The following is a 26,550-nucleotide window of genomic DNA, read 5'->3' on the forward strand; positions in this document are numbered from 1 at the left end:
TCTCCACCCCTCCCCTGGAGTCCCCTTATCATCCATGGCATTTCTTGAGCGCTTCCCCTGGGCGAAGCACTGTACTAAGCGCTGGGCTTTAATGCTCTTAAGGGATGTGTCACCGGGCAAGGGCAGCGTGGAAGCAGGGGACTGGCTAGCAACAGTTTCCCTAGCCACAGACACACGCGAGCCAGTCTCTCACTTCCCTTTCTATTTCCTCTAAGATAAGTGACGAAAGCATGAGGGGAGAGGGAGAACCCGCCCCCCTCCCTCCCAGGAATCAGGGCACCAAACCGCTCACCCCCAGAGCATAGCCTCTGCCCCAACCAGCCCCTCCTGCTCCACACAGGGGGCAGGGAAGACCCCGACCGCTCTCCCCTTCCTGGAGGATGCGGCCTTCGCATCACTTAGCAGGCAGGCTCCACGGGAAACGGGCCCCGTCGACTCCGGGGCCGCGCAGCCACCCGAAATGTGGCCCCGGGCCCAGCTTCCTGGAGGGAGCGAGGAAGGCCGGGAGGCGTCTTTGCCCCTGGCTCGGGAAGTACTTGCGTTTGCTTTTGGTCAACGGAGAGTTTGGGCAAATCCCTACAAAAATAGAACCTCTCGTCGTATTTATAAATCCGCGTCCCTCGGTTCCGTGCGCACGTTCAGGTAGGAAAGGCAGGCGGGTCCGTTCCCGCTGGCCGGGCAGCCGGGCTTCCTCGCTACGCGGAGGCCTCCTGGCCGTCGGGCCCCTTCGGCGGGGCATCCCAGGCGGTGCTCTCTCTCCGGAGGCGCGACCGGTAGTAGATGAGGTAGGAAGGGAGCAGGAATCCCAGCAGCGAGAACAGGAGCAGGCCCAGGTTCACCTGGCCGGAGAACGTGACCCCCAGAGACGGTCAGGGCCGCGAGCCTCGTCCGAGAGAGTTTCCCCTCCGCCCCCAATTCGGAAATGGTCCCGCAGAACTTGCGGTGGCCAAAGCCCGCCCGCTCTCCCTCCTCTCCGCTTCTCCTTCCCTCCTCCCTTGCCCCCCTGCCGGGCTCGGGTTCTGACCTTGAAGGCGTCCCCCCGCAAGGGTCCCACCATGAGCATGAAGAGCGGGTGCTGGAGGAGGGCGCAGATGGCACTGAACAAGGACTGCAGGCCCGTCAGGGTCCCGAAGTGATTGGAGGGAAAACTGTCGAAACAGAGATCCGTCTGAGGCCACGGCTCCCGGCCCCAACCTCTCTTCCGCGATTTTTGGCTGGATTTCCATCACCTCGCTGAAGATGGGGCTCCTCCTGCCTCGGCAGAGGTGGGAAGGGGTGGCTCCCTCCACCCCCCACTCCTCCTCCTGGATCAATCAATCGGTGGTAATAATAATAATAATAATAATAATAATAATAATAATAATAACCATTTTGGAATTTGTCAGGCGCTCACCGGGGGCCAGGCGCTGTAATAATAATAATGGCATGTATTCAGCGCTTACTCTGTGCAAAGCACTGTTCTAAGCGCTGGGGAGGTTACAAGGTGATCAGGTTGTCCCACCGGGGGCTCACAGTCTTCATCCCCATTTGACAGATGAGGTCGCTGAGGCCCAGAGAAGCTGACTTGCCCAAAGTCACACAGCTGACAACTGGCGGAGCCGGGATTTGAACCCATGACCTCTGACTCCAAAACCCGGGCTCTTTCCACGGAGCCACGCTGCTTCTCCTAGAAGTGTGGGGGTGGATAATAATAATAATAATAATAATAATAATAATAATAATAATAATGGTATCTGTTAAGCGCTTACTATGTGCAAAGCACTGTTCTAAGCGCTGGGGAGGTGACAAGGTGATCAGGTTGTCCCACGGGGGGCTCACAGTTTTCACCCCCATTTTACAGATGCGGGAACTGAGGCCCGGAGAAGTGAAGTGACTTGCCTGAAGCCACACAGCTGACAGTTGGTGGAGTCGGGATTCGAACCCATGCCCTCTGACTCCAAAGCCCGGGCTCTTTCCATTCATTCATTCATTCATTCATTCATTCATTCATTCATTCAATCGTATCTTCTAGACTGTGAGCCCACTGTTGGGTAGGGACCATCTCTATATGCTGCCAACTTGTACTTCTCAAGCGCTTAGTACAGTGCTCTGCACACAGTGAGCGCTCAATAAATACAACTGAATGAATGAATGAATTTATTGAGCGCTTACTGTGTACTAAGAGCCACGCTGCTCCTCAAGCAGATCGGGTGGGACCCAGTCCCTGTCCCGCGGGGGGCTCGCAGACTCAATCCCCATTTTACAGATGAGGTAGCTGAGGCCCAGAGACGTGAAGTGACTCGCTCAGGCTCACACAGCAGATAAGCGGAGGAGCCGGGATTAGGACCCACGACTGTCTGACTCCCGGGCCCGTGCTCAATCCACGGTGCCGGGCTGCTTACTGGGTGTAGAACACTGTACTAGACGCCTGGGGAAAGGAAGGGGATTCCCAGAGATAGGGTGGGAGGAGGCGATCCCGGGCCCTTGAACTCCCCACCTCGATACACATACGTGCACACGCGCACACACACACACATGTACGGCCCCCGACGACTCACACGGCGGCGTAGAGTCCCCCGCATGCGGAGTGGAAGAAGCCCCGGACCATGGTGTGCAGGATGAACGTCAGAAACTGAAACCAAAAAAGGGAGAGAATAATAAGAATAGTAATAATGGTGGCATTTATTAAGCGCTTACTATGTGCAAAGCCCTGTTCTAAGCGCTGGGGAGGTTACAAGGTGATCAGGTTGTCCCACGGGGGGCTCCCAGTCTTCATCCCCATTTGACAGATGAGGGAACTGAGGCCCAGAGAATAATAATAATGATGGCATTTATTAAGCGCTTACTATGTGCAAAGCACTGTTCTAAGCGCTGGGGAGGCTACAAGATGATCAGGTTATCCCACAGGGGGCTCACAGTCTTCATCCTCATTTTACAGATGAGGGAACTGAGGCACAGAGAAGTGAGGTGACCCGCCCACAGTCACCCAGCTGGCAGTTGGCGGAGCCGGGATTTGAACCCACGACCTCTGACTCCAAAGCCCGGGCTCTTTCCAGTGAGCCACGCTGCTTCTCACTTGTCAATCGTATTTATTGAGCGCATACTGTGTGCAGAGCACTGTACTAAGCGCTTGGGAAGTACAAGTTGGCAACGTAAGTCGTCTGCTGTGTGACCTTTTTTTATTTTACTTGTACATATCTATTCTATTTTATTTTGTTAGCATGTTTGGTTTTGTTCTCTGTCTCCCCCTTTTAGACTGGGAGCCCACTGTTGGGTAGGAACTGTCTATGTTGCCAACTTGGACTTCCCAAGCGCTTAGTCCAGTGCTCTGCACACAGTAAGCGCTCAATAAATACGATTGATGATGATGAGCTGGGGCAAGTCACTTCACTTCTCTGTGCCTCAGTGACCCCATCTGTAAAATGGGGATTACAGTCGGCGGAGCCGGGATTTGACACCATGCCCTCCGACTCCAAAGTCCGGGCTCTTTTCCACCGAGCCACGCTGAGAAGAGACCGGTTGACCCTGGTCGGGGTGGGGAATGCCGGGGGGCAAGCTGGCGGGTCCGGAGTACCTGGAGGTACAGGTTGCCGACGAGGCAAGCGATGCCGAAGCCGACGAGCAGGACGTTGGTGAGGATGAAGGCCCGGATGGCGTTGGTGATCTTCTGGATCTTCCGGTGGCGCGGCTTGCCCGGCCTCTTGGCGATCCCGGCGCTGTCAAGAACGGCCAGTCCCGCCAGGCTGCCCCCGGGCCCCCTCCCCGTAAATTCCCTCGGACACCCCTCAGCCCCCGCTTTTCCTCCCCTCCCTCCGCTCTACCCCCTTCCCCTCCCCGCAGCACCGGTGTAATAATAATAATAATAATAACGTTGGCATTTGTTAAGCGTTTACTATGTGCGAAGCACTGTTCTAAGCGCTGGGGGGGGGATACAAAGTGATCAGGTTGTCCCATGTGGGCTTCACAGTCTTAATCCCCATTTTGCAGATGAGGTAACTGAGGCTCAGAGAAGTTAAGTGACTTGCCCAAGGTCACACAGCAGACATGTGGCGGAGTCGGGATTCGAGCCCATGACCTCTGACTCCAAAGCCCGGGCTCTTTCCACTAAGCCACGCTGCTTCTAGGTGTAGATTTGTGCATATTTATTACTCTGTTTTATTAATGATTCATTCATTCATTCAGTCGTATTTACTGAGCGCTTACTGTGTGCAGAGCTTGGGAGGTACAAGATGGCAACATCTCGAGACGGTCCCTACCCAACAGCGGGCTCACAGTCTAGAAGGGGGAGACCCTTCTAATGATGGGTATATACCTATGATTCTATTTATCAGTTTTGATGCTATTGATGCCCATCTACTTGTTTTGTTCTCTGTCCAATCAATCAATCAATCGTATTTATTGAGCGCTTACTGTGTGCAGAGCACTGGACTAAGCGCCTGGGAGGTACAAGTTGGCAACATCTAGAGACGGTCCCTACCCAACAGCGGGCTCACAGTCTAGAAGGGGGAGACCCTTCTAATGATGGGTATATACCTATGATTCTATTTATCAGTTTTGATGCTATTGATGCCCGTCTACTTGTTTTGTTCTCTGTCCAATCAATCAATCGTATTTATTGAGCGCTTACTGTGTGCAGAGCACTGTACTAAGCGCTTGGGAGGTACAAGTTGGCAACATCTAGAGACGGTCCCTACCCAACAGCGGGCTCACAGTCTAGAAGGGGGAGACCCTTCTAATGATGGGTATATACCTATGATTCTGTTTATCAGTTTTGATGCTATTGATGCCCGTCTACTTGTTTTGTTGTCTGTCCAATCAATCAATCAATTGTATTTATTGAGCGCTTACTGTGTGCCGAGCACTGTACTAAGTGCTTGGGAGATACAAGTTGGCAACACATAGAGACGGTCCCTACCCAACAGCGGGCTCACAGTCTCGAAGGGGGAGACCTTTCTAATGATGGATATATACCTATAATTCTATTTATCAGTTTTGATGCTATTGATGCCTGTCTACTTGTTTTGTCGTCAGTCCAATCAATCAATCAATCAATCGATCGTATTTATTGAGCGCTTACTGTGTGCAGAGCACTGTACTAAGTGCCTGGGAGGTACAAGTTGGCAACATCTAGAGACGGTCCCTACCCAACAGCGGGCTCACAGTCTAGAAGGGGGAGACCCTTCTAATGATGGGTGGTATATACCTATAATTCTACTTATCAGTTTTGATGCTATTGATGCCCATCTACTTGTTTTGTTGTCTGTCCAATCAATCAATTGTATTTATTGAGCACTTACTGTGTGCAGAGCTACCCAACAGTGGGCTCCACCCCTTCTAGACTGGGAGCCCGTTGTTGGGTGGGGATTGTCTCTATCTGTAGCCGAATTGTACTTTCCAAGCGCTTAGTATAGTGCTCTGTGCCCCAGACTGAGCCCCCTCCTTCCTCTCCCCCTCCCCACCCCCCCGCCTTACCTCCTTGCCCTCCCCACAGCACCTGTATATATGTATACACATTTGTACATATTTATTTTACCTGTAGATATTTACTCTATTTATTTTGTGAATATGTTTTGTTTTGTTGTCTGTCTCCCCCTTCTAGACCGTGAGCCCGCTGTTGGGTAGGGACCGTCTCTAGATGTTGCCGACTTGGACTTCCCAAGCGGCTTAGTCCAGTGCTCTGCACACAGTAAGCGCTCAATAGATACGATTGATTGATTGATTGATTGATTGGTCCCCGGGGTGACCTTACCTCACCTCTCTCACCCAAGCCCCCGCTGACGTCCCCTGTGAGGTACGGAGGTGGTGTGGAGGGGGGACGAGAAAGCGGGCTAGCAAGGCAAGATCATGAAAACATCCTGATCGCTAGGATTTCCATCTCTGTTGCCAGGCGGAAAGGAAAATCCCTTGCTCTCTCCCTCTCAGAGTGCCCCGGGCCCTATTGGTAGCATTTCCAAAAACAAGTAGCCGAAGTCCGTTCTCCGGCTCTGTAAAGTTGCCCCTTACACTGAGCAGCGAGCTCAGGCTCCGGGTGACCAAAGGGTCAAAGGGCCTCTCGGGCCTACTTGGTAATTCGCTCCTTCCCCATCATCATCAATCGTATTTATTGAGCGCTTACTATGTGCAGAGCACTGGACTAAGCGCTTGGGAAGGACAAATTGGCAACGTATAGAGACAGTCCCTACCCGACATTGGGCTCACAGTCCCCACCGCGGACGCCCGGGGGTCACCTGCCGTCTCCCGGGGCGCCGCCGTCAGAAGGTCCGTCCACACACTGCTCGATGCGCCAGTCCATGATGTAGCCGATGAGGGGGCAGGTGAGGAGGCAGAGGAGCTGCAGGGCCCCGAAGATGGAGGAGTAGAAGCCGACTGATGGGGGCGGAGGCGGAGATTCGGCGTGAGGACGAGGGTCGCTGCTCCCACAGCCTCGGCCCCCGAGACGGAGCAAGTCAACGGGCCGAGAGGTCGTCATCAATCGTATTTATTGAGCGCTTACTATGTGCAGAGCACTGTACTAAGCGCTTGAGCACTGCTGGGGGAGTAATAGTATAGTACCCGCTAAGCGCTTACTACGTGCGACGCACTGTCCCGAGCCCCGTAAGCTCGTTATGGGCAGGGATTCTGCCTTGCTCATTTTTCTGTAGTGTACTCTCTCTCAAGCGCCTGCTACGGTGCTCTGCCCCTAGAAAGCGCTCAATAAACGTGATTGGGAAAGAAATACATTCATTCCTTCCTTCATCCACTCGATCGTATTTATGGTGCGCTTACTGTAGGCAGAGCACTGTACTAAGTGCTTGGGGAAGTACAATAAAAGAATAAACAGACACATTCCCTGCCCACAAAGAGATTACAGTCTAATCATAATAATAATGATGGCATTTATTAAGCGCTTATTATGGGCAAAGCACTGTTCTGAGCACTGGGGAGGTTACAAGGTGATCAGGTTGTCCCACAGGGACAGTCTAAAGCCCCATTTTACAGATGAGGGAACTGAGGCCCAGAGAAGTGAAGTGACTTGCCCAAAGTCACACAGCTGACGATTGGCAGAGCTGGGATTCGAACCCCTGACCTCCGACTCCAAAGCCCGGGCTCTTTCCACTGAGCTAAGCTGCTTCTCTGAGAAGCTTGTCTAGAGAAGAGGTAAGACAGAAGAGCAGCGTGGCCTAATGGAAAGACCCAGAGGCCCTGGGTTCTAATCCCGGCCCCGCCACTTACCCGCTGTGTGACCCTGGGTGAGTCACTTAACTCTTCTGCGCCTCGGTTTCCTCATCTGCAGAATGGGGACTCAATACCTGTCCTCCCTCCAACTTTGACTGCAAGTGCAGTGCTCTGCACCCAGTAAGCGCTCAATAAATACGATTGATGATGATGACTGCGAGCCCCACGTGGGACCTGATTATCTGGTGTCCACCTCAGCGCTTAGTTCAGGGCTCGACACAGAGCAAGCACTTAACAAATACTATCATCATCATCAACGTATTTATTGAGCGCTTACTATGTGCAGAGCACTGTACTAAGCGCTTGGGAAGTACAAATTGGCAACACATAGAGACAGTCCCTACCCAACAGTGGGCTCACAGTCTAAAAGGGGGGGACAGAGAACAAAACCAAACATACTAACAAAATAAAATAGGATAGATATGTACAAGGAAAATAAATAAATACTACTGTTATCATTACCGTTAGCGTTATTATCGTACCACTGCTGTCGTTAAAGCTCTGGGGTTTAGACTTTTAGACTGTGAGCCCACCGTTGGGTAGGGACTGTCTCTATATGTTGCCAACTTGGACTTCCCAAGCGCTTAGTCCAGTGTTCTGCACACAGTAAGTGCTCAATAAATACGATTGATTGGGGTCAGCGGGGAGGATGGAGGCTGCTTTCGGAAGCCAGGCGTGGGGACCGTCTGCCCTCCCGAGGGGTGGGCACGCGATGCCGGGGGAAGATCAAACCACCCCCCACCTACCCGTCTCATCCGCCTGCTTTCTCAGCTCCTCGGTCTCTGAAAGCAGAGGAAAGAGACGACCAGAGAGGTCAGTCAGGGCGGTTGCTTTTCCTTCCTTCCTCCCTCCCTCCTCCGCCCGGCCTCCGACCGTGGTCCGGGCCTCCGGTGACGACGAACTCCAGCATCTTCGTCATGGCGGCCAGGTAGAATATAATCCGCAGCTGGGTCATGCCCATGGTAACGAGGCTCCACAGGAAGATGGGGGAACACAGGCTCTTCCGAAAGGGGACTGACGCTGTGGGGAGGACAGAGCAGCCGCTGAGCGCCAGCGCCCATCCCACTCCCCTTCGGGCCCCTCTTCCCCTCCCCTCAACAGCATCAGAGGACCTGGCTTCCTTCTAGAGTGTAAGCGCGTTGTGGGCAGGGGCTGGTCGTATCATTAATACCAACTTGTACTTCCCAAGCGCTTAGTGCAGTGCTCTGCACACAGTAAGCGCTCAATAAATACGATTGATGATGATGATGATGAATAAATATGATTGATTGATTAATACTAATGATAAGATGATGGTATTTGTTAAGCGCTGACTCTGTGCCAAGCACTGGAGTAGATACAGGCTAAGCAGGTTGTCCCACTTGGAGCTCACAGTCTTCATCCTCATTTTCATCATCATCATCATCATCAATTGTATGTATTGAGCGCTTACTGTGTGCAGAGCACTGTACTAAGCTCTTGGGAAGTACAAGTTGGCAACATAGAGAGACAGTCCCTACCCAACAGTGGGCTCTGAGGCCCAGAGAAGCAAAGTGACTTGCCCAAAGTCACACAGCTGACGAGTGGCGGAGCCGGGATTAGAACCCATGACCTCTGACTCCCAAACCCACACTCTTTCCACTGAGCCACGCTGCTTCTCATTAAGCCACGCTGCTATTGAGCACTTACTGTACTAAGTGCTTGGGAAAATACAACAATAAGCAGTGACATTCCCTGGCGACTACGAGCTATTGTACTCTCCCAAGCGCTCTCCCGAGTTCTCAGTACAGTGCTCTGCACACAGTGAGCACTCAATAAATTCAACTGACCAACTAATCTCCACTCCATCTCTTGCTCTGTTCCTCAGTTTCCTCATCTGTACCATGGAGAGTCAATAGCTGTTCTCCCTCCTACTTAGACTGCAAGCCCCATATGGGACAGGGACTGTGTGTCTGATCTATTAGGTATCTAATAATAATAATCGTGATGGTATTTGTTAAGCGCTTACTTTGTGCCAGGCACTGTACTAAGCGATGGAATGGATACAAGCAAATCGGGTTGGATACAGTCCCTGTCCCATGGGGGGGGCTCACAGTCTCAATCCCCATTTCACAGATGAGATCATTGAGCCCCAGAGAAGCGAAGTGACTTGCCCAAGGCCGCACAGCAGACGAGTGGTGGAACTGGGATTAGAACCCATGACCTTCTGATTCGCAGGCCCGTGCTCCGTCCACTACGCCACACTTCCCAGTGCTTAGCACAGCGCTTGACCCTTAGTCGATGCTTACCTAGATCTCTATAATTCTATTTATTTAAATTGATCCCTGTTAACTTGTTTTGATGTGTATATATCTATAATTCTGTTTATATTGATGCTATGGATGCCCGTTTACTTGTTTTGATGTCTGTCTCCCCCGTTCTAGACCGTACGTCCGTTGTGGGCAGGGATTGTCTCTCCTTATTGCTGAATTGTACTTTAAAGCACTTAGTACAGTGCTCCGCACACAGTAAGTGCTCAATAAATACGATTGAATGAATGAATGAACAAATACCATAATTACTGTGGTAAACCAGACACCCTGCCAGAGAATTCGGGAAGCAGGGTGGCTCAGTGGAAAGAGCCCGGGCTTGGGAGCCAGAGGTCGTGGGTTCTAATCCCAACTCCGCCACTTAATAATAATGATGGCATTTATTAATAATAATAATAATAATGATGATGGCATTTGTTAAGCACTTACTATGTGCAAAGCACTGTTCTAAGCGCTGGGGGGATACAAAGTGATCAGGTTGTCCCACGTGGGGCTCACAGTCTTAATCCCCGTTTTACAGATGAGGGAACTGAGGCTCAGAGAAGTGAAGTGACTTGCCCAAGGTCACACAGCAGACCTGTGGCGGAGCCGGGATTCGAAACCCTGACCTCTGACTCCAAAGCCCGGGCTCTATGTGCAAAGCATTGTCAGCGGGGTGACTTTGGGCAGGCCACTTCACTTCTCAGTGCCTCAGTTACCTCATCTGTAAAATGGGGACTAAGACTGTGAGCCCCACAAGGGACAACCTGTTAATCTGTATCCCCCCCAGTGCTTAGAACAGTGCTTGGCACATAGTAAGTGCTTAATAAATACTATTATTATTATCATTATCATTATTATTATTATTATTATTATTATTATTTCCCCCAACCAGAGGGAGAGAGCTGGCTGGAAAACAAGGTCCCTGGTCCCCAGCTTCCCAGGGCGTCCAACTGATGCAAGATGTTCAGGAATTGCGGAGGGTGGTGGGAAGGGATGCAGCTGCATGGGTACAAAGCAGCTGTCGACACTAGCAATGGAAGCCACTCCATCCTAGGGCTGACTCACCACCCTCCCACCCCCCTCGTCATGGGAAAACCCTTCCGATTTCTTTATGTAATGGTATTTCCGTGTTTATTAAGCGCCAGACACTGGACTGGACTAGACTGGACTGGACTAGAGAAGCAGCGTGGCTCAGTGGAAAAAGCCCGGGCTTTGGAGGCGGAGGTCGTGGGTTCAAATCCCGCCTCCGCCAATCATCCGCTGTGTGACAAGTCACTTCACTTCTCTGGGCCTCAGTTCCCTCATCTGGAAAATGGGGATGAAGACTGTGAGCCCCCCCGTGGGACAACCTGATCACCTTGTAACCTCCCCAGTGCTTAGAGCACTGCTTTAACTTGTACTTCCCAAGCGCGTAGTACAGTTCTCTGCACACAGTAAGCGCTTAATAAACATGATTGAATGAATGAATGAATGCTTTGCTCATAGTAGGCGCTTAGTAAATGCCATCATCATTATTATTATTATTACTGAGCACAGGGGTAGATACCGTGAAATCAGATCAGACGCAGTCCCTATCCCATGTGGGGCTCATGGTCCAAGGAGGAGGACTTAATCCTGGTTTTGCAGATGAGGTAACTGAGGTATAGTGAATAATAATAATAATGATGGTATTTGTTAAGCACTTACTATGTGCAAAGCACTGTTCTAAGCACGGGGGGGGGATACAAGGTGATCGGGTTGTCCCACGGGGGGGCTCACAGTCTTAATCCCCATTTTACAGATGAGGTAACTGAGGCCCAGAGAAATGACTTGCCCAAAGTCACCCGGCCGAAAAGTGGAGGAGGCGGAATTAGAACCCACGACCTCTGACTCCCGAGCCCGGGCTCTTTCCACTGAGCCACGCTGCTTCTCAAAGTGAAGCGACCAGTCCAAGGTCACACGGCGGACAAGCGGCAGAGTCGGGATTGGAACCCAGGCCCGGGCTCTTTCCCCCAGGCCACGCTGCTTCCGTAGGAGGAGCCCTTCGGGAAGGCGGGGGCGGTGTGTTACTGAGCCCTCGGGCCCCAAACCGAGCCCAGGTCCGGCCCTTACTCTCGGGATCCTTGGGAAAGTTGCCCCGCACATCCTGGGATGAGGGGAAGAACTCCCGGCCCTCCTCCAGGCTCGGGGCCTTCTGGCTCAGCCGCTGGCCCACAGTGGTGACGTGCGTGTAGAAGCGGTCTCCCGTCACCTTGTGATCCAGGGCCAACCCACTCAGCTTGATCTTCTTCCTGAGTGGGGGCGAGGCACAGCGGGACTGAGAATCTCCTACAACTCCCCAGCCCCCGGCCTCTGACGCAGAAAATCGCCCGGGGTGGGTGGGAGGGTAACGCGCACAGACCCGCGTGGACCCAGGGAGCCCAAAAGAAGCCACAAGACAAGCCTGATCTTTCCACCTGGAAAGATCCCGGGAGCACAAAACCGGAGGCTTGGTTGCTTCAGCCGACTTGTCATCATCACCATCAATCGTATTTATTGAGCGCTTACTATGTGCAGAGCGCTTGGGAAGTACAAATTGGCAACACATAGAGACAGTCCCTACCCAACAGTGGGCTCACAGTCTAAAAGGGGGAGACAGAGAACGAAACCAAACATACCAACAAAATAAAATAAATAGAATAGATATGTACAAATAAAATAAATAAATAGAGTAAAAAATATGTACAAACATATATACAAGTGCTGTGGGGAAGGGAAGGAGGTAAGATGACAAGGTAAGGACAAGGTAAGACTTGTCCTTCCCAAGCGCTTAGTCCAGTGCTCTGCACACAGTAAGCGCTCAATAAATACGATTGATTGATTGATTCAGAGCCACGGGATCTTTGGTCGGCGCGTCATTCATTCATTCGCATTTATTGAGCGCTTGGGACTAGGCGCTTGGGAAGCGCAAGTTGGCAACGTATAGAGACGGTCCCTACCCAACAGCGGGATCACAGTCGAGGAAGGGGAGACAGACGACGAAACAAAGCCCGTGGACAGGCGTCCCCCTGTCCCCCCTCGACTACTCACGTGTAGTTGGCCTCCTCTGGGGAAGGGAAAGCCTCCTTGGGCCAGTTAAGGGCACAGTTGAGGACGATGAGGCAGGCCAGGCCGGACCAGGTGAGCATGATGACCACAAAGGATATTCCCCCGTCATAGATCAGCTGGAAGAGGCCACGGTCCAGGGAGAGGGTGGGCCCAGAGAGACGGGGGAACGGCAGGTGAGGTGGGAGACAGGCCCCCTTCCCATCCCCCATATAGAGGGGTGCTCCCCCAGGGCCGGGCTCTCTCCAGACCGGTTCCCCCACCTCGGGGCCAGCGTCCCCAGACCCGGCTCCCCCGAGGGCCAGCTCTGTACCTTGACAATGGGGAACGTGACGGCGGAAGAGGCGTAGGAGCCAATCATCAGGGCCATCAAAGTGGACCGCAGGTTTCCGAACATGTTGGGCAGCTGGCCGGGGAGAAGCGGCACGATACGAGAGTCCGCGAGGGTCCTGGACCCGGGGCGTCCCAGCCCCTGCTGGAGCAACCTCCTGCCCACCTTGATTGGGGCTCTGACATGCCCCGACCCGGGGCCGCCCGGTCCGCTGACGGGGAACGGAAGGTGTCTGCCGACTGATACACTGCTTTATTGTCCTCTCCCAAGCGTTCAGTACAGTGCTCTGCACTGACAGTAAGCGCTCGATAAATACTATGGATTGACTGATTAATTGCCTTTCACAAACCCAGGGTGGGGAAAGGGAAAGGGAAAGGGAGAGGGCAGGGAAAGGGCGGGAGGGAGGCAAGGCCCAGCCCAGCGATGTGGGGGGAAGGGTATGTTTTTTGACTTTGGGAGAGGAGAGTGCATGCTAATGAATTAATTAATCGCGTGCCTTATTCAACTCTGCCCGGACTGGGCAGGGGCCAGGCCCTCTGGGGAGGACGGAGCAAAGTCACGGTGCCCTCGGTGCCAACCTCACCACACAACGGCCCCCGACCCAACACAAAGCCCGAAGGCCTTTTAAAGGGGCAGCGGGCATCGGGGCGCACCTGTTCCGCAAAGCCGTGCCCTATTTCAGGGGCACCCCACGCCGTGTGGCATGACGGAAAGCAGACTCTAGTCCTGCAAAATGGTTCTGCAGAGGAGAGCTCAGAGGCAGCCTGGCCTCCAGCCCTGAGGTAAATATTCCCCTGGGCAGCTGGCTCCCACCCGGGGCCCGGCAGGCAGAGGCAGGATGCCAGGGGCATGAAAGAAGGAGCCAATCCCAAGAGGAACCTGAGCCCGAGGCAGAGGGTGGACACTCGGGGATCCTCCCCCTCTTGGCAGGAAGGCCCGGGGGGGTTGGGATGGAGGGAAGGAGGGTGGGGATGAGGGAGGGGGGTGTCCTGTCCCATCCCGGCCCGGCCCAGCCCGGTCCAGGCCAGCCACGTGTTCGGGCGGGCAGGCCAGTGGCAGGCCCGAGGCCCAGGCCGTCCCGGGAGAGAGAGGCGGCGGTCCTGGCAGCGGGGGCAAGGGGTGGGCTGTCTGGGGGCGGGGTGGGGCCCAGCCATTGGTCCTCTGCCAAAACCAGGGCAGGGGGGACGGGGAAGGGGCCTGACCCCGCGGCAATGCCCGGACTTGGGGGGACAGGGGGCCGACCCCAATGAGCCTGGGGGCCTGGGCAGGGGCTGGGCAGGAGCTGTGGAGGCTTAGGGAAAGGGAAAGCGGTGGTGGGGGGGCAGAGGGAGAGAGAGGGGGGCAAGAAAGGGGAAGTGGGGGGCCCAGGCTGCCTCCCCGCACCTCCCCTGAGTTGAGAAACGTCTCACAGTGAGAATTAAACACCAGGACTCTGGGCCAGCCCCAGACCACAGCCTGGGAGATGTTGGGCTGGGGGGGAAGTGGGAGAGAGGGAGAGGGGAGGGGGAGAGGGCGGGAGCCTCACGGAGGCCAATGCAGCCCCCCACCCAAGGCCTGGCAGCTCAGGGCCCGCGACCACCACAGGGACAAACAGGGCAAGGACGGTGAGAAACCCCAGCCCGGCCCCGGACCAACCCCCAGGCCCAGCCCCCCAGACCAAGCTCAGACCCCAGACCCAGCTCCCCAGACCAGGCCCAGCCTCCCATCCCAGGCCCAGCCCCCACCCCCCAGCCCCAGCCCCGTCCCATCCCCAGCCGCTGTTCCCGTCCGGCCATTACTGACGGTGAGGGAGGTGAAGGTGAGGCAGATCCCGCCGAAACCATTCAGGGACAGCGCCAGAAAAGTCACTGGGGACAGCACTAAGGGCAGACACGGGGCCTCACTGAGCGGGAAGGCCCCAAACCCCGACCCCTGACCCCCGGCCGCCTTCTCCATCCCAACCCACCCCTCACTCAGGAGAGCCCAGACTGGGCAAGCAGAAGCTAGGCCTCCCGCCTCTCACCTGGGGGGTCCCGGGCGACCAGGGCCATCAGCGCCCAAGAGATGGCGAAGCAGGAGCTGAGGGGAAGAAGGGAGGGAGGCTGGGCTGAGGGGATGACGGGAAAAGAGGGGGGTGGGAGACACACAAACACAAACACACCCTCCCCCCCCCAATGACACCCTCTCCCGCCACCCTCCCCGCTCTCCCATGCCCCTCGCCCTCCTCCCTGCCTCTACCTGCCCAGCAAGCGCAACGGGCGAGGACCAAAGCGGTCCATGAGGATGCCCAAGGGCAGGGTGGTGGCGCTGAGCACAAAGGAGCCGGTGGTGAAACCCAGGTTCAGCATCTCCTCTTGCTGGGCACAGGTCACCCCCGGGGACTTGTCCTCCGTCACGTTGGTGCCATTCTCACCTGGAGAAGGAGAAAGATGGCCCGCTATCGCCACCGAGCCCAGATCCTTCACCCTGGCAGAGCTCCAGCCTCACCCTTCAACAGCCCGGGTGGACTACAGGGCACCTGGGGACGAGGCCTGACCCCAAGAGCCCCCCACCCCTACCCTCTGACCCGGGGGGGAGCTGGGGAGGGTGATTCCCAAACGGTTTAGTGGGGGAAACTGAGGCAGAGCGGGCTCTACTCCATCCAGGTTACAGCAGCACGAGCAGAGGAGTGGGACAGCCCTGGGAGTTCCTTGTGTTGTTCACCAGCGAGAGCTGCAAGTGGATGAGGCGTCAGAACAGCAGAAAAATAATCATAATAACCATTGGTGTTTGTCGGGCACTTTCCACGTGCCAAGCACTGTACCAAGCCCTGGGGTAGGTACGGTGAAATCAGATCAGACGCATTCCCCGCCCCAGCTGGGTCTCCCACTCTGAGGAGGCGGGAGAACGGGCACGGCATCCCCATTTTACAGATGAGGGAGCAGAGGCAGGCAAATGGCAGCAGAACCCGGGTCTCCCGACTCCCGGCCTGCTGCTCTACTCACTGAGCCACTCTGCTCCTCGAGAGTTGCTTCCCTGGCGGATCGGTTATCTGAACGGAGACAACTGGAGTCGCTGAAGAAAAATTTAGAAATCCGAACAAAATCGGGCCTATCTGCCTAGTTGACCCAACCCCGCATTGCTTGGTTACCCAAACTTCGGGCTGCTTGCTGTAGTCTCAGTCAGGTTAGTTCAGAGAATTGCCGTTTTAGCTATATTTAGAATGAAAATGTCCTAGGTGGAGGGGCAGGGGCGGGAAGGAGGGGTGCGGAGCCCCAGAGGGCCAGAGCCCGTGCTTGCATGCGTTTCGGGAGTCCAACAAGCGAGGGGCGAATTAAGGCAAATGAGGAGGCGGGAGGCCGTGTGGGCTCGCCGGGGGCTACCTCTGCTGACCCCTGAGCTGTTTGGCGTTTCGGAGCTGGGCTGGGACCCCTTGGCTTTAGGGTGCCGGAGTCACGAGGCACCAGGTGGAGAGAGGAAATAGGAAAGAGCCCTCCAGCCCTGGCCGGGAGCCAGCCCTGGCAGGCTGAAAGCAGAGCGCGGCCTCGGAGGCTTCACGGGGGATGAGGAATCTGCCCCCCGGAGTCATCGAGAATACGCAGAGGGGCTGCCTCTTCATGGTTTTCACACCCGGACTCTCCCTCTCCCCTTTCTCTGACATTTCTCGTTCTCGCCCGCCCCGCCGTCGACCCCCGGCCCACGTCCTCCCCCTGGCCCGGAATGCCCTCCCTCCGCATATCCGCCAAACTAGCTCTCTTCCTCCCTTCAAAGCCCTACTGAGAGCTCACCTCTTCCAGGAGGCCTTCCCACACTGAGCCCCCCTTTTCCTCTCCTCCTCCCAATGCCCCCCGGGCCCTACCTCCTTCCCCTCCCCACAGCACCTGTACATATGTTTGTACAGATTGATTACTCTATTTTACTTGTACATATTTACTATTCTATTTATTTTGTTAATGATGTGCATCTTGCTTTATTTCATTCAATCATATTTACTGAGCGCCTACTGCGCGCTTGTTTCTATTTATTCTGATGACTTGACACCTGTCCACATGCTTTGTTTTGTTGCCTGTCTCCCCCTTCTAGACCGTGAGCCCGCTGTTGGGTAGGGACCGTCTCTATATGTTGCCGACTTGTTCATTCATTCAATCGTATTTATTGAGCACTTACTGCGTGCAGAGCACTGGACTAAGCGCTTGGGAAGTACAAATCGGCAACGGATAGAGACGGTCCCTACCCAACAACGGGCTCACAGGCTAGAAGGGGGAGAGAGACAACAAAACAAGTACCCAAGCGCTTAGTCCAGTGCTCTGCACATGGTAAGTGCTCAATAAATACGACTGAATGAATGAAGGAATGAATTTCGAGCCACCGCTCAGCTGCTATCGCTCTCCCCATCCCGGTCCCTCCCTATGCCACCTCGGCCTTCTGCGCTGCCCTAACTGCAACCCGGGCAGCCTGCCAAAGCTAATCTCCCTCCCTCAATTATCTAGTAATTAGCACCGGGAGTTGAAGCCAAGTTGGCCGGAGTAAGATCGTTCACTCCGCCTGCCCTGGCCACGTGCTTCTCCCACATAGACACCCCGCCGGGTGCTGGGGCGGGAGAACAGTGCTTTGCATATAGTAAGCGCTTAACAAATGCCATTATTATTATTATTATTATTATTATTATTATTATTATTATCATTATTATCTCTATGAGCCCCCAGCCTCCAGGATCAGGTGGAAGCCGGCCAGGCTTGGAGAGGTTACTTGATAAAGACCCCTTGGGTACGAATCCTCATCCTACTTTTTCAGGGTGAGCGTGCATCATCATCATCATCATCAATCGTATTTATTGAGCACTTACTGTGTGCAGAGCACTGGACTAAGCGCTCGGGAAGTACAAGTTGGCAACATCTAGAGACAGTCCCTACCCAACAGTGGGCTCACAGGCTAAAAGTGCAGCTGTGGCAGATCTGGGTGAAAGTGATAAGGCCAGAGGTGACCCACAGGACCCAAATAATGATAATCATTGTGGAATTTGGTAAGTGCTTACTCTGTGCCAGGCCCTGCAATAATAATAATAATAATAATAATAATAATAATAATAATAATAATAATAATAATAATAATGACATTTATTAAGCGCTTACTATGTGCAAAGCATTGTTCTAAGCGCTGGGGAGGTTACAAGGTGATCAGGTTGTCCCACGGTCCCCATTTAACAGATGAGGTCACCGAGGCCCAGAGAAGTGAAGTGTCTTGCCCAAAGTCACACAGCTGACAAGCGGCGGAGCTGGGATTTGAACCCATGACTTCTGACTCTAAAGCCCAGGCTCTTTCCACTGAGCCACGCTGCTTCTCCCTATACTAAGCCCTGGGGTGAATACAGGCACGTCGGGTTGGACACAGTTGTTCCACCCCGGGCTCGCAGTCTTCATCCCCATTTTACAGGTGAGGTAGCTGAGGCCCAGAGAAGTGAAGCGACTTGCCCAGCGCCACACAGCAGACAAGTGGCGGAGCCGGGATTAGAACTCATGACCTCCCGACCCCCGAGCCCGTGTTCCATCCACTACACCATGCTGTTTCATGGTGGCCCCCACACTCCCAAATGGTTTGGGGTTTTTTTTTTAGAGAAGGAGCGTGGCTCAGTGGAAAAGAGCCCGGGCTTTGGAGTCAGAGGTCACGGGTTCAAATCCCGGCTCCGCCAATTGTCAGCTGGGTGACTTTGGGCAAGTCACTTCACTTCTCTGGGCCTCAGTGACCTCATCTGGAAAATGGGGATGAAGACTGTGAGCCCCCCGGGGGACAACCTGATCACCTTGTAACCTCCCCAGCGCTTAGAACAGCGCTTTGCACATAGCAAGCGCTTAATAAATGCCATCATTGTTATTATTATTGTAGGGGGACGTGGGGCACGGCTGGCAAGGGACGATGACCGGGCAGCAAACCCAGCTGGCTGGTGTTGACTTTGGCGTTAAAGAGCATTTTCCTTCAGGGACTTGGAGATCATGAGGATTGGAAGGAGTCAACGGGGAAAAAGATGGGGCCGCCTCTAGACTTTCTTCCCCAGACCAGATGGCTCTACTGTCTACTGAGGTGCAGGGGCTGAGGGACATTCAATCATTCATTCAATCGTATTTATTGAGCGCTTACTGTGTGCAGAGCACTGTACTAAGCGCTTGGGAAGTACAAGTTGGCAGCATATCGAGACGGTCCCTACCCCACAGCGGGCTCACAGGTCCCTTCTCCCCTTTCGGGCTCTGTCTTCACGGACACCAACCGACACTGGAGAAGCAGCGTGGCTCAGTGGAAAGAGCTCGGGCTTTGGAGTCAGAGGTCATGGGTTCAAATCCCGGCTCTGCCACGTGTCAGCTGTGTGACTTTGGGCAAGTCACTTCACTTCTCTGGGTCTCAGATACCTCATCTGTAAAATGGGGATGAAGACTGTGAACCCCCCCCGGGACAACCTGATCACCTTGTAGCCTCCCCAGCGCTTAGAACAGTGCTTTGCACATAGTAAGTGCTTAATAAATGCTATATTATTATTATTATTATTATTATTCCCTGGGCTGGACAATCAGCGGTCACGTCCCGGCTGGCTTCTGGTGGCCCGGTGTCATTCGGATGTGCCGACCAATTCTGCAGTACTGTACTCTCCCAAGCGCTGAGGATAGCACTCTGCACACAGTCAGCGCTCAATAATAATAATAAAAATAATAATAATGTTGGTATTTGTTAAGCGCTTACTATGTGCAAAGCACTGTTCTAAGCATTGGGGTAGATACAAGGTAATCAGGTTGTCCCACGAGGGGCTCACAGTCTTCATCCCCATTTTACAGATGAGGGAACTGAGGCCCAGAGAAGTGAAGTGACTTGCCCAAAGTCTCACAGCTGACAAGTGGCAGAGCCGGGATTTGAACCCACGGCCTCTGACTCCAAAGCCTGGGCTCTTTTCCACTGAGCCACGCTGCTTCCCCAATAAATACCTCCACTTCATTCATTCATTCAATTCAATCGTATCTACTGAGCGCTGACTGTGTGCAGAGCACCGTACTAAGCGCTTGCTTGATTCACAAGGAAGCCCACATCTGGGTGGCGGTGGCTTCCGTGAAGGGGAGATGGTCCAGGAAGAAGCTGAAGTTCTGGGCTTCCGGATCAATCAATCGTATTGATTGTGCGCTTACTGTGTGCAGAGCACTGTACTAAGCGCTTGGGAAGTACAAGTTGGCAACATAGAGAGACAGTCCCTACCCAACAGTGGGCAAGAGTTTGGGGACACCAAAGATGCCCCGCCCTGGCCCTCTGCTTGACTGTCGGCCCGTTGCGGGCAGGGAGCCTGTCTACGAACACTGTTGTGTTGTCCTCCCCCGGGCGTTCGGTCCAGCGGCCTGGGTATCGTAAGCACCCGGCAAACACCGCTGCTGGATCGTCGCTTTGGTCCCCCACGCCTCGCACCTCCGGCCGCCCAGCCGCCCTCGCCAAGCCCCCGCGCCTCAACCTCCCTCCCCGCTCACCGGGACAGAGGTGCGAGTAGAAGCCTTCGGCTTTGAGCATGATGAGCAGGGACCCCCAGCCGAACAGCACGGCTGAGAAGAAGAGGTTCTCCACCACGGCCGTGCCCGCCATCCACCAGCGCCTCCGGTAGGCCTGCTCCAGGGACGGTGCCATGCGGCTGCCAGGGAAGGGGCCGTCACACGGCGGGCAAGGGGGCGACAAGCCAAGACCACCCTGGCCAGTCCACCCAACCCCCAGGTAAAAAGTTGGATTAGGCCCCAGCCCCGACCCACCGTCCCAAGGATGGCAAGACTCTCCCCCTCGTCCCCCTCTCCATCCCCCCCATCTTACCTCCTTCCCTTCCCCACAGCACCTGTATATATGTTTGTACATATTTATTACTCTATTTATTTATTTATTTATTTTACTTGTTCATAGCTATTCTATTTATTTTATTTTGTTAGTATATTTGGTTTTGTTCTCTGTCTCCCCCTTTTAGACTGTGAGCCCACTGTTGGGTAGGGACTGTTTCTATATGTTGTCAATTTGTACTTCCCAAGCGCTTAGTACAGTGCTCTGCACATAGTAAGTGCTCAATAAATACTATTGATTGATTGATTGACAAGCCAAGACCACCCTGGCCAGTCCACCCAACCCCCAGGTAAAAAGTCGGATTAGGCCCCAGCCCCGACCCACCGTCCCAAGGATGGCAAGACTCTCCCCCTCGTCCCCCTCTCCATCCCCCCCCCATCTTACCTCCTTCCCTTCCCCACAGCACCTGTATATATGTTTGTACATATTTATTACTCTATTTATTTATTTATTTTACTTGTTCATAGCTATTCTATTTATTTTATTTTGTTAGTATATTTGGTTTTGTTCTCTGTCTCCCCCTTTTAGACTGTGAGCCCACTGTTGGGTAGGGACTGTCTCTATATGTTGCCAATTTGTACTTCCCAAGCACTTAGTACAGTGCTCTGCACATAGTAAGTGCTCAATAAATACTATTGATTGATTGATTGACAAGCCAAGACCACCCTGGCCAGTCCACCCAACCCCCAGGTAAAAAGTCGGATTCGGCCCCAGCCCCGACCCACCGTCCCAAGGATGGCAAGACTGTGAGCCCGCTGTTGGGTGGGGACCGTCTCTCTATGTTGCCAACTTGTACTTCCCAAGCGCTTAGTCCAGTGCTCCGCACACAGTAAGCGCTCAATCAATACAACTGAATGAGTGAATGAACCGTAGTGGGCGCAGATGGAGCACAGGGTCACTGGGGGCTTTCCCTTCCCCTTTCTGGAGGGACCGGCCTCCCCTGAGGTGGGGGATCGGGGCCCACGGGGGAGGGAAGGGAATCAATCAATCAATCAGTCGTATTTATTGAGCGCTTACTGAGTGCAGAGCACTGTAGGAAGCGCTTGGGAAGTCCAAGTTGGCAACATAGAGAGACAGTCCCTATCCAACAGTGGGCTCACAGTCTAAAAGGGGGAGACAGAGAACAAAACCAAACGTACTAACAAAATAAAATTAATAGAATAGATAGGCACAAGTAAAATAAATAAATAAATAAATGGAAGCCCCCCAGGAGGGGCACCAGCCGGCTGAGAGGCAGTGGGGATCGAGTGGGCGCCCCTGGCCCGGAGGGCGAGGCACAGAGGGGGGAGAAGGAGGCTGGAAATTCATTCAATCGTATTTATTGAGCGCTTACCGTGTGCAGAGCACTGGACTAAGCGCTTGGGAAGTCCAAGTTGGCAACATCTAGAGACGGCCCCTATCCAACAACGGGCTCACAGTCTACACTCTATATGTTGCCAACTTGGACTTCCCAAGCGCTTAGTCCGGTGCTCTGCACACAGTAAGCGCTCAATAAATGCGATTGAATGACTGAATGAATGAATAGAAGGGGGAGACAGAGAACAAAACAAAACATATTGGCAAAATAAAATAAATAGAATAAATATGTACAAATAAAATTAATTCATTCAATCGTATTTATTGAGCGCTTACTGTGTGCAGAGCACTGGACTAAGGGCTTGGGAAGTACAAGTTGGCAACATATAGAGACGGTCCCTACCCAACAGCAGGCTCACAATCTAGAAGGGGGGAGACAGACAACAAAACAAAACACATTAGCAAAATAAAATAAATAGAATCAATCTGTACGAATAAAATAGAGTAATAAATTCATTCATTCGAGCATATTTATTGAGCGCTTACTGTGTGCAGAGCACTAGACTAAGCGCTGGGGAAGTCCAAGTTGGCAACATATAGAGACAGTCTCTACCCAATAACGGGTTCACAGTCTAGAAGGGGGGGGGGGGGGGGGGAGAGACAGACAACAAAACAAAACATATTACCAAAGTAAAATAAATAGAATAAATCTGTATGAATAAAATAAATAGAGTAATAAATTCATTCATTTGAGCGTATTTACTGAGCGCTTACTGTGTGCAGAGCGCTGGACTAAGCGCTTGGGAAGTCCAAGTTGGCAACGTATAGAGACGGTCCCTACCCAATAACGGGTTCACAGTCTAGAAGGGGGGGGGAGACAGACAACAAAACAAAACATATTAGCAAAGTAAAATAAATAGAATAAATCTGTATGAATAAAATAGAGTAATAAATTCATTCATTTGAGCATATTTATTGAGCGCTTACTGTGTGCAGAGCACTGGACTAAGCGCTTGGGAAGTCCAAGTTGGCAACATATAGAGATGGTCCCTACCCAATAATGGGCTCATAGTCTAGAAGGGGGGGGAGACAGACAACAAAACAAAGCATATTAGCAAAGTAAAGTAAATAGAATAAATCTGTACAAATAAGAGTAATAAATTCATTCATTCAAGCGTATTTATTGAGCGCTTACTGTGTGCAAAGCACTGGACTAAGCGCTTGGGAAGTCCAAGTTGGCAACATATAGAGCCGGTCCCTACCCAATAACGGGCTCACAGTCTTGAAGAGGGGGGGAGACAGACCGCAAAAGAAAACATATTAGCAAAGTGCTTACTGTGTGCAGAGCACTGTACTAAGCGCTTGGGAAGCCCAAGTTGGCAACATCTAGAGACGGTCCCTACCCAATAACGGGCTCACAGTCTAGAAGGGGGGGAAGACAGACAACAAAACAAAACATATTAGCAAAGTAAAATAAATGGAATCAATCTGTATGAATAAAAAAAAAAATAGTAACAAATTCATTCATTCGAACGTATTTATTGAGCGCTTACTGTGTGCAGAGCACTGTAGTAAGCGCTTGGGAAGTACAATTTGGCAACATATAGAGACGGTCCCTACCCAATAACGGGCTCACAGTCTAGAAGGGGGGGGAGACAGACCACAAAGCAAAACATGTTAGCAAAGTAAAATAAATAGACTCAATCTATACGAATAAAATAGAGTAATAAATTCATTCATTCGATCATATTTATTGAGCGCTTACTGTGCGCAGAGCACTGTACTAAGCGCTTGGGAAGCCCAAGTTGGCAACAGCTAGAGCCGGTCCCTACCCAATAACGGGCTCACAGTCTGGGGGGGGGGGGGGCGGGGGGGGGAGACAGACCGCAAAACAAAACGTGTTAGCAAAGTAAAATAAATAAACTCAATCTGTACGAATAAAATAGAGTAATAAATTCATTCATTCGGTCATATTTATTGAGCGCTTACTGTGTGCAGAGCACTGGACTAAGCGCTTGGGAAGCCCAAGTTGGCAACATCTAGAGCCGGTCCCTACCCAATAACGGGCTCACAGTCTGGAAGGGGGGGAGACAGACCGCAAAAGAAAACGTTAGCAAAGTAAAATAAATAGATTCAATCTGTACGATAAAATAGAGTAATAAATTCATTCATTCGATCATATTTATTGAGCGCTTACTGTGTGCAGAGCACTGTACTAAGCGCTTGGGAAGTACAAGCTGGCAACATATAGAGACGGTCCCTACTCAATAACGGGCTCACAGCCTAGAAGGAGGGGGGGAAGACAGACCGCAAAAGAAAACATATTAGCAAAGTAAAATAGAATCAATCTGTAAGAGTAAAACACAGTAATAAATTCATTCATTCGATCATATTTATTGAGCGCTTCCTGTGCGCAGAGCACCGTACTAAGCGCTTGGGAAGTCCAAGTTGGCAACATATGGAGACGGTCCCTACCCAATAACGGGCTCACAGCCTGGAAGGAGGGGAGACAGACCGCAAAAGAAAGCATATTAGCAAAGTCAAATAAATAGAATCCATCTGTACGAATAAAATAGAGTAATAAATGTGTGGCCTAGGCCCCTCTTTCTGCAGCTCCTCGGGGGGAGAGTTGTTGTCCACCCCGGTGGCCCCCGGCCTGGCCCTCCCGGCTGTGCTGCCCCAAGCCCTCCCGGGCCAGCCGGGCAGCCGGTGGGCAACCAGGCTGGCAGACGGTGGGCAACCACCCTGGCACCAGGTTGGCAACCACCCTGGCACCAGGTGGGCAACCAGCCTGGCACCAGGTGGGCAACCACCCTGGTAGCCGGTGGGCAACCAGCCTGGCATCAGGTGGGCAACCAGACTGGCACCCGGTGGGCAACCAGACTGGCACCCAGTGGGCAACCAGACTGGCAGCCGGTCCCTTCCCGCCCCAAGTCCATCCCAAGCCCAGACGCGAGGCTGCCACGTGGATGAGGGTGCCCCGCTTCCCTCTGCCCCCTCCCCCTTCCCCTTCATTCATCCATTCAACCGCGTTTATTGAGCGCTTACTGGGTGCAGAGCACTGTACTAAGCGCCGGGGAAGCCCAAGTGGTCCCCCTCACTCACCCTAAGGGGCACCAAGCTGCCTGCTGAGGACCGGACAGGGCCAGGAGAGGTGGGCGCCGCAGGCACACTTTATAAGGGCCGGGCCCGGAGGGCGGGGGAGGGGGTGGGTCCAGGGTGGGAGGCCGGCTGCCTGGGACAAGGGGAAGGGGAAGAAGGGGAGAAGGAAATCTTCTGTTATGTTGCCAACTTGGACTTCCCAAGCGCTTAGTACAGTGTGCAGAGCACCCAGTAAGCGCTCAATAAATACGATCGATTGATTGAAAAGGCAGCCGGCCCCAACCCCTGGGAGGAGGGAGGGGAATGGAGAGGGGAGAGGGCCAAAGGGAATTGGGAAGAGGGGCCTAGGCCTCTATATATGTTTATTTATTATTTATTACTCTATTTTATTCGTACAGATTGATTCTATTTATTTTACTTTGCTAATATGTTTTCTTTTGCTGTCTGTCTCCCCCCCCCCCCACTTCTAGACTGTGAGCCCGTTATTCATCATCAATCGTATTTATTGAGCGCCTACTGTGTGCAGAGCGCTGTACTAAGCGCGACCCGTTATTGGGTAGGGACGGGCTCTGTGTTGCCAACTTGGACTTCCCAAGCGCTTAGTGCAGCGCTCTGCACACAGGAAGCGCTCAATAAATACGCTCGAGTGAATGAAAGGGCAGCTGGCCGGCCGGGAAGGGAAGGGAAGGGAAATGGGGCGGGGGGGCAGGAAGGGACTGAGAGGGCCGGGCCTCAACTCAGGGGAGGGTCCCCAGGGGCCCCCCTCCTTCCTCTCCCCCGCCTTCCCTCCCCCACAGCTCCTGTATATACGGATTTATTACTCAATTTATTGATTTGTTCTACTTGTACATATCCATTCTATTTATTTTATTCGGTTAATAGGTTTGGTTTTGTTGCCTGTCTCCTCTTTCTAGACTGTGAGCGGGAAGGGACCGTCTCTAGATGTTGCCAACTTGGACTTCCCAAGCGCTGAGTCCAGTGCTCTGCACGCGGGAAGCGCTCAATCAATAGGATTGATTGATTGATTAGTCCAGTGCTCTGCACACTGTAAGCGCTCGATCAATACGATTGATTGATTTAGTCCAGTGCTCTGCACACTGTAAGCGCTCAATCAATACGATTGATTGAGTGATTGATTAGTCCAGTGATCTGCACACAGCAAGCGCTCAATCAATTGGATTGATTGATTGATTAGTCCAGTGCTCTGCACACTGTGAGCGCTCAATAAATACGATTGAACGAATGAAGCCACTGGCCAGTCCTTTTCCCGCAGGAATTGGCCTCCGAGGTCCCGGCTGTGCCACCGGGCCCCGGGCTCGCCCCTTTATAGCCCCAGGCCCACCCGACCTCCCTCAACAGCTGCTGGGGATGAGATAATAATAATAATAATGGTACTTGTTAAGTGCTTACTATGTGCAAAGCACTGTTCTAAGTGCTGGGGGGATACAAGGTGATCAGGTTGTCCCACGTGGAGCTCACAGTCTTAAT

At 52.9% G+C, this 26,550-nt stretch overlaps 1 protein-coding gene across 1 annotated transcript; it reads right to left on the reverse strand.

Moving 5' to 3' along the window:
• Positions 1-209: 209 nt before the first annotated feature.
• Positions 210-25,144, reverse strand: SLC43A1 (solute carrier family 43 member 1). Its single transcript, XM_038764608.1, has 15 exons — positions 25,066-25,144; positions 20,313-20,470; positions 15,076-15,250; positions 14,861-14,916; positions 14,641-14,717; positions 12,841-12,933; positions 12,513-12,646; positions 11,556-11,734; positions 8,068-8,214; positions 7,941-7,976; positions 6,207-6,345; positions 3,554-3,695; positions 2,538-2,611; positions 1,025-1,148; positions 210-839 (listed from the first exon to the last, which is right to left on the reverse strand). The coding sequence occupies exons 2-15, from the start codon at positions 20,464-20,466 to the stop codon at positions 696-698; spliced, it is 1,674 nt and encodes a 557-aa protein (XP_038620536.1). The 5' UTR covers positions 20,467-20,470; positions 25,066-25,144; the 3' UTR covers positions 210-695.
• Between the last annotated feature and the right edge of the window lie 1,406 nt (positions 25,145-26,550).

The sequence above is a fragment of the Tachyglossus aculeatus genome, chromosome 22, assembly GCF_015852505.1.
Source record: "Tachyglossus aculeatus isolate mTacAcu1 chromosome 22, mTacAcu1.pri, whole genome shotgun sequence".
Lineage (NCBI taxonomy): Eukaryota > Metazoa > Chordata > Mammalia > Monotremata > Tachyglossidae > Tachyglossus > Tachyglossus aculeatus.

Coding starts and splice junctions, on each gene's coding strand:
- SLC43A1 (XM_038764608.1), bottom strand. CDS start 20,466: ATGGCACCGTCCCTGGAGCAGGCCTACCGGAGGCGCTGGTGGATGGCG. Junction 8,215..11,555: donor CTTTCCCAAGGATCCCGAGA/GTAAGGGCCGGA, acceptor TCCTCCCCACAG/CGTCAGTCCCCTTTCGGAAG. Junction 1,149..2,537: donor GGGGGACTCTACGCCGCCGT/GTGAGTCGTCGG, acceptor CTGTTTCGACAG/TTTTCCCTCCAATCACTTCG.